The sequence below is a fragment of the Sinocyclocheilus rhinocerous genome, unplaced genomic scaffold, assembly GCF_001515625.1.
Source record: "Sinocyclocheilus rhinocerous isolate Xijiao unplaced genomic scaffold, SAMN03320098_v1.1 scaffold1330, whole genome shotgun sequence".
Taxonomy (NCBI): domain Eukaryota; kingdom Metazoa; phylum Chordata; class Actinopteri; order Cypriniformes; family Cyprinidae; genus Sinocyclocheilus; species Sinocyclocheilus rhinocerous.
Window position 1 is genome coordinate 236,956 of NW_015665026.1, and position 8,429 is coordinate 245,384.

At 38.0% G+C, this 8,429-nt stretch overlaps 1 protein-coding gene across 1 annotated transcript in view; it reads left to right on the forward strand.

Annotated features, from left to right (window-relative positions):
• Window positions 1-8,429, forward strand: part of LOC107730946 (kin of IRRE-like protein 3) — a 127,435-nt gene that overhangs the window by 55,685 nt on the left and 63,321 nt on the right. The window contains exon 4 of the mRNA XM_016541909.1: window positions 5,582-5,731. Coding sequence (XP_016397395.1) covers window positions 5,582-5,731 — 150 coding nt within the window. The remainder of the gene's footprint in view (window positions 1-5,581; window positions 5,732-8,429) is intronic.

Sequence of the window (8,429 nt, forward strand, 5' to 3'; positions counted from 1 at the left end):
AAAGTGTGGGCTCACGTTACAAAACTAAGCGACACCAGTGTCAGATGCAATATATGCAGTAGTGTAATAGTGAACGAAGGAGGCAACACTAGTAATATAATGAAACATTTACTAACAAAACAACATCTACCTCAAGCAATGCGCTGTATTGTCTCGCGGCTCCAGCTCCAACTGAAACTCACGAGACACATTCACATTAAATGTTGATTCGGTAGAGTTACACGCACAAGATTTATTTGCAATCACAAAAGTACATTATTTCTGCGTGCTTTAAAGCCTTGCCGGTTAAACGTTTAATTTGCGTGCTGTTCTAACGTGTTCTTATTCAGAGCGCGTACACCTGAAGCGTGCGTATACTAAAAGGCCGGTCAAACAGCACCTGATTACTTAGTTATCTTAGTTATCGTCTGATTGCGCTAATACTGTCAAAAAACACACAATATTTACATATAAACAGAGTTAATTATGTCTAAAGTGAAAGTAAACAGTTGAGAGATAAACAGATGCGTGCAGCTCTTAAAGCGGCAGTACTAAACATGCTGCTGATTGTCATTAAAGGGATAGTTCACCCAAAAATTAAAATTATGTCATTATTTACTCAGTCATGTTGTACCAAACATGTATTCATTTTTATTTATTCTTGTGCTGAACACAAAATAAGATATTTTGAAGAGTGACGGTAACCAAACAGTTGCTGGTCCCCACTGACTTTAATAGTAGGAAAAAAAATATGAAAGTCACTGGAGACCAGCAACTGTTTAGTTTCCCACATTCTTCAATATAACTTTTTATGTTCAACAGAAGAAAGAAACTCATTCAGGTTTAAAACAACTTGAGAGTGAGTAAATGATGACACAATTTTCATTTTCAAACTATTCCTTTAATGTTAATAAAATAAAACACAAAGAGAAAAATAACTCACTACTCTTGACTGAATAACTTTAATACAGTTGCTAAAGTTCAGCAGTAATAACAAATTTTCAACAACTTTTCACTTCATATCTTTTTGCACCAAATAGTATCGATAAGTACCGGTATCGATAAGCAGTATCGGTATCAGTATCGGTATCGATAAAATGTAAACGATGCCCATCCCTAATCTTAAGTGTGTAAAATATTAATACAGTGAACCCAGTGAACACCATGAAAGTACCAAAATGTGTACATGCTAAATTTTATATTTAAAAATTAGCTTATGACCAAGTTCATTTCCACGATGATTTTTAATATTGACATTCATATGTAAAAGGCTTGTTTGCTTTGCTCTGCTTTGCAATGTAAGTTACAGTCAGACTGAAACCAAAGTCAAGACACTGGCTGCTCACAACATCCGTGCGTCTCTGCCAGATCTGTTCGTGTCATTACGGAGACGTTAAATGCCTTAGACATTTCTTTGTCTCGTCTTTTCTCCAGTTAGACACTATAATACAAGGACAACAGCCCATTCTGTCAGTTTGTGAATGTTTCCCCTGACATTTGCCTACCTCGCAGCCTTGCAGCTTTTTTCCACCACTAACTTTTCCTGATTGTTGTGAAGGTTTTTCTGTTTGTTTCAGAAAGTGCCTATTAAAAGTACTGTCAGACTGAGCAAAGCAAAGCAACAATCGAGAATTAATTGCATTTCTATCATTAATTAAGGCAAACACTTCATCATCCACAGAACCCCAGAGAGACGTGCCGCAAGTGCAGCTGTTTTACATTCACATGACAAGGTTTACAAATTAATTTCTGTGAACGGATTGAAATTGTTCTCAGAAAACTTCTCACTTATGCAAGGACAACCTTTAGGTTTAGGTTTGCAAAATCAGTACAGATTATTTTGTAAATCACAAACAAATCAGATATGATTACCGGACTCGCTTTCTTCACTACGCCACATTTACTGACTGTTTTATTTGCAATGGACTGTCAGATTATAAGACAAAATGCAAAACAATCTTTGGTCTCATTCAAATTCATTGCGCATTCATCCCTTAAGCTTCAATTTGTTGAATGTCGCTTCCAAATTTGCTTCAGCTTGCTTGAAGTTGAACTTATTAGCTCTTTGAAATATTTGTGTAGCGAAGCACAATTCAATCATTTATTCTCATATCTAACTCAAAGTACAGCGATCAGATCCTATTTAGCTACCGTTACACATAATTGCTGGATCAAGAGGTCATTATCGCTAACAATAGTTGCTGATTGCGTTCATGTATGCACTTCAAGAAACGAGCAATTAATATCTGAAGATTGAGCCTTTAGCTGAGGCCTCATTTAGTTTTCTCGTGATGTGTGATTTTAAACTGTATACTTTACCAAGAAAGGATTTTCATTTTGGGCAGCGGTTTCTCCAGAAGTTACACATTTTTAGCCGTGGCCCCAGGCAGCGTTTAGTCATGGACGGCGCTCTTTAATTGAGCCTCTCAGGGCTTGAATTTCCTTTCCACTGCGTCTTTCTTTCTCTGAGCGTTTATAAGTGTCCAGGGAGTCTTGGATATCATTGTACCACAGTATAATCGAGTACGGAGCTGTGATATGTAACCGACAATGTCAACCGGACAAAGTCTCACTTCAAAAAGGAAGTGAAAACATCGCTCGCTAAAGAGTAAAATGAACTAGAGTGCTGATGTAAACGGATATCAGTGTGTTCAGAGCAGCTCTAAGCCTATTGATAGTTTCAAACCTGAACAATTTGTGTATTTTTACAAGGCATTATCGGGTTTTCGTAAAAACCATCTTATGTTTTATCACCTGCAGTTTCACATTGATGAAATGACACATCCTGCGATCAGTATGACATAGATATCTATATCGTTTCAGGGCGAGCATCCCCAAAGCTTGAGAAGTTACAGATTTTGTGTCTGCGAGACTGAAGCTAACATAACGCTTGATTAGGATGCCCGTCTGTGTATCTCTCCTCCTTCAGCTTTCACGTTCGTTCGCTCCGAGCTTTGATCTGCCTCCTTTCAGCCAGTTTCAAGCGGGCTTCCATCCATTGGAGTGTCAGTGAAATGCCCACAGTGTGATAAATCCATGTCCCAGCTCTCTATCGCAGCTGCTATTGATCCAACATGAAGCCGAATCCATTTCATGGGATTCATTATCTTTAATAGGGTCATTTCACATTGTTTCTTCTAATTGACAGCCATTGTCTGAAGCTGTCCAGTCAAGCATATTGGGGAATTCATCAGAGCTTTATTGAGGCGCCTGTATGCCTCAGTAATCCCTAATGAATACAGCTCTTAAATAAAAGGCAAAAGAAGATCCAGTGGCAGGAAACCTGAAGGCAGTAATGACACTATCGATTCCTAATACAGGCTTATTACCAGATAGCACAGGGCAGCTAAACAGTCTTTAATATAAACGATCACCAGGTTTTCAGAGACATGCCATGATAACTGTTTACATGATCGTGTTCAGATTTAAACATGCTCCGGGCTGCGATCTGTTTTCTAATATGAGCAGATTAGCTAAAAATGAGACATCTGTCTTGAGTAGAGCATCATGTAGAAATTTTGTTGTTCCAATTTTTTTTTTCAAGCTACAAAGGCTCCATTCATCATTTATTGAAGATGCCATATTCTACACTTTTGTAGTGACTGATTTTTCCTTGAAGGACACAATTTTATTTTATTTTTTTGCATTTTGCAAAAAAAATTCATAATTGCCATTCAAACGTTTGGGGTCAGTGCATTTTTTAATGGTTTTGAATGGCAATTATGCTTACAAACTTACAATTTAAAATAACTTTTTAAAAAATGTTCTATTTTAGTATATTTTAAAATGTAATTGATTCCTGTGATAGCAAAGCTGAATTTACAACAGTGTCACACGATTCTTCAGAAATTATGAGGTTGGAAGGGAAGCACAAAAGTCAGTGGGTTATACAACACAAATCTTAAGTGTGTAAAATATTAATACAGTGAACCCAGTGAACACCATGAAAGTACCAAAATGTGTACATACTAAATTGTATATTTAAAAATTAGCTTATGACCAAGTTCATTTCCACCATGATTATTAATATTGACATTCATATGTAAAAGGCTTGTTTGCTTTGCTCTGCTTTGCAGTGTAAGTTACAGTCAGACTGAAACCAAAGTCAAGACACTGGCTGCTCAAAACATCTGCGCGTTTCTGCCAAATCTGTTTGTGTCATTACGGAGACGTTGAATGCCTTAGACATTTCTTTGTCTCGTCTTTTCTCCAGTTAGACACTATAATACAAGGACAACAGCCCATTCTGTCAGTTTGTGAATGCTTCCCCAGACATTTTCTTACCTAGCAGCCTTGCAGCTTTTTTCCACCACTGAATTTACAACAGTCTTCAGTGTCACGTGACCAGGGGTGTGAAGTAACGAATTACAAATACTCACGTTACAGTAATTAAGTAGTTTTTATCAGTAATTGTATTTTTTTGAGTAGTTTAAAAATTGTGTACTTTTACTTTTACTTGAGTACATTTTAAGTGATGTATCGGTACTTTTACTCCGCTATTTTCCTCCGTTTGTGGTCGTTATGGAAACACAAATTGAGGACCAAATCTGCACCTTATTGATGAAATTTTCAAGTTCAACACTTTTTGTTCCGTTCAGTTGTGGATGCTGTTTCCACCACTGCACGTGACCCTTCAGAAATCATTCTAATATGTTGATTTGCAGCTCAAGAATTTTTTTTTATTATCATCAATGTTGAAAACAGTTGTGCTACTTAATATTTTTTTGTTGTTGTTGTGGAAACTGTAATAGATTTTTTTCAGGATTTTTTGATGAATAGAAAGTTTAAAAGAACAGAATTTATTTGGAATAGAAATTCTTGATCATTTTTGATCTATTGAAAGCATCCTTGATAATAACAGTGTTAATTAAAAAAAAATAAATCTTACTGTCCCCAAACTTTTGAATGTTAGTGTATGTGAGTATATCTACAACCCTACTCTCTAGATATCAACGATTAAAAAATAATATAAAATAATGATGATATTTTAGCATCCATACTCTGGAAAGGAGTGTGGATCCTTGGACAGAGTCATTTTTGCTAAATCTATAAATATTCAGTATATGCTCTTACTTTTAATCTACTACCTTCATTAAATTAACGCTTAACTAGTAATCAGTCTTTTCAAATATGCATAAAGCATATTTATGAAATGGTATTGTGTAGCAGTTTGATCTGTGATCACTTTGTCAGAAGTCAAGATGCATGTTTATGTTTTGAGGTTTAATTCCAGTTATACCACAGAGAGTATTTTTTATGTTTTTCTTTTCATAACTACAGTAAATGTGACTGGAAATAATTCAAGGCCAACTCTGAATAGACCTTGTCCTTTATTATGCAGTGAAATATTGCCCTTTTTGTATGTTTCTAATATTTTACCCATTCATGACACTTCCATAGAATTTAACAATACTACAGCACAAAGAGAAAAACACAACAATACCCGCAACAACAAAGATAGCAATTCAACTGGATCTTTTAGATAACGAATATGCTCGGGGTAACTTTAGGGCTTGAGGGCAGAAATTTTACTGCTTGGAAAGCAGAAGCTCTTTTTATGTTAATATGCTTTTTATGTTTAATTTTAAACTTTGTGTTTCAGGTTATCCACGCTATGATGTGATTGGGGACCACAGCAAAGGCGAATATCACCTACTGATTCAGAGGACCGAACTGACCGATGACGGCAGCTTTGAGTGTCAAGCCATCCAGGTTGCGACCAGATCTCGACCTGCTCGGCTCACTGTTTTGGGTCAGTGTCACCTACCAGGACCTACCATAAAAAGAGACAGACGAACAATAGATAGAATGACAGAGAGACAGAACAATAGACAGACCGACAGACAGACAGACAGACAGACAGATAGACAGATAGATAGATAGATAGATAGATAGATAGATAGATAGATAGATGTTCATTATGTTACATTACAAGCAAGTTCTGTGGTTCACTTTTTGCTTCTCTTTCTAATTGAAGTCTTTTTTGCACGAGTGCGGATAGATAGATTGATGGATGAACCGATGGACAGTCAGACAAATCAGTACATACTTTAACTGGAATAGCACTAGAGCAGAGAAAGAGTAAAAGAAAGCAAGGCCCTGAGAACGAGAAAGCATGAAAAAGCACCGCCTCTGCAATACTGTGAATGTAGACAAGAACAAAGTCAATCTCTGAGTCAGATAAATGTGTGATATTCTGAAATCAGGGCTAATCAGCTTTAATAAGACACATTAGATATGTTTGCAATCGATAGAGACCCGGACACAAATGCATTGCGTCAGCTTAGCTCCCAGGCAGCCCAACTCTGCCTGATTATCATTATCGATTTTTTTTCTTTCCTTTGTTAAAACTATGATATATTCCAGAGGAATAAGTTCATTACACTGGCCTCGGAGTAGCAGCATTTTAAACCAGTAATCTGAGTCTAGACGCTTAAAGCCGAGCGAAGATACTGGCGATTCTAGGTCCATTAAAATGATTAATTATAGATGAGAGGCCGCTCATTTGTTTTTATTTTTTGCTGGTCCAGTGGCAGCAGAGACAAATCATCGTGCTCCCCAGGGCAGAGCCATTAGCCTGACATGTAATCCCACACAAACTGGCTTACTTCTGAAAAGTTGCATACAAAACCGCAAGCGGCTCCTGAGTGAGGTAATGAACCTCATGTAGGGACTCAGTCACTGTCAATCCCCTGTCACTTCCCTCCCGGGGGGGACGACGGCGCGTGACCACAATCAGATGTGGCGTTTGGTTCGTTCGCTCTCTTTCTCTATCTCTCTCCTGACAGCAGAGATCTAGAGTGGTCTTTGTAACCTGATTGGATGCCTGGCCTGTGAAGACTCTAACCTGTCTTTGTCGCTTACTGAGAAAAATGTCTGTGGAGGCTTTTTCCCGACTTTGTATTTGAAGCCTGGTGTTTGGGTGTGAGTTCAGGGACTCTGCTGCGATGCATTAATATGCCTAGGTCTCAAATCGCGCTGCGCCCGTGTGTATCGGCCACTAAATGGCGTCTCCGGTCCCCCGCGGAGCCCTCATGCAAATTCAGAGTGAGTTCACGCTTTCTTTTATTCTCTTTCAAGTGGTACGGCTTCGCAATAAGGCTCTCGAACAATCAGTCTCGGCTTCGGATGTGCGCTTCTGCAATTACACGAGTGCGAACTCGGCAGCAGGAGGGCGGCTGACCTGCCGGAGTGACATTTGAACTTTGAACATCCGTAGGAGGGTTGTGGGGTAAACCAGTTTGTTTTGTGGTGGCCAGGCTGCTGAATAAGACATGAGATGGGGTTGGTACACATTGCTGAAGAAGGACTCCTGAGGCTAATTAGATCCAAGGAATTCCCCTAAAGCTAAGGCGAGGAGCTGCAGAGAGAGTGCGAGCCGCGGCGCAGCAACTCAGTGAACCGTGGGGAGAAACCCAAGCCACTTCCAAAGGTCACCATTGTTTAAAAAGAGCTACTGCAGTGTTTCTGTAAGCTCTCAGCATTTGTTCTGCTCATTGTCTTCGGAGTTAAAGAGCTTGTGAGATACGGGTGCTTTCAGACTTAATTAGAGGCTTTCTTTCCTTCTTCACATGGTTTGATGCGAATTACAACAAGGCTACGTGGGACAAAAGTACAGTTTGTTCAATGTGTCAAACTGTCTTAAAGTCAACATTGACCCGTGCACTTTTTCTAGTCTTATTAGAAACAATTTGTTGGTTATTTCAAGGAGAAAAGTTTGAAAAGGACTTGCTCTCTCTCTGAATTGACTTTTCGCTCTTGTGTTTCAACACCTTCAGTCTGGTATGTAGTGCAAATTTGTCATGTTCAACCCTACATTATTTCGCGTCTGATTTTCACAACAATTTTTTTTCACTAAATATTTAGCAAAAAGTCATAATTAAAGGCATTTAATATGCCTTAGTATAGGAAATTATGATCCGCACTCACGAGAACAATCTTCTTTTTTCTTTTATTTTACATTCATTACTGATGGGAAAAGACACAAACGTTTCGGCTCAAAGCCTTCCTCAGTGTGTAAAGCAATTCAATCCCTCCACCCACTTTTCATTTACAGAAGTGACGTAATGACGCAGCAGCATGCTCGAATTTCCCGCGAAAACCTACCCGTACCTCTCAAATTAGAAAACATTATTATAAACTGACCGTTGTGAATCGGGCTAAAGTAAGGCGATAGTTTCGAATGGTTTTAAACAAATACAGGTAATTTACTAAATTAAAGTTTATTGGAAGTATGTTTTTTTTGCATATTAAAAGTTTGTTTTATAGCAAAAGCAGATAACAAAGTGGCGTTTATCGGTTTTTACAAATGAACTCTTCATATATATATATACTGTATATATATATATACAGTGGGTACGGAAAGTATTCAGACCCCCTTAAATTTTTCACACTTTGTTATATTGCAGCCATTTGCTAAAATCATTTAAGTTAATTTTTTTTCCTCATTA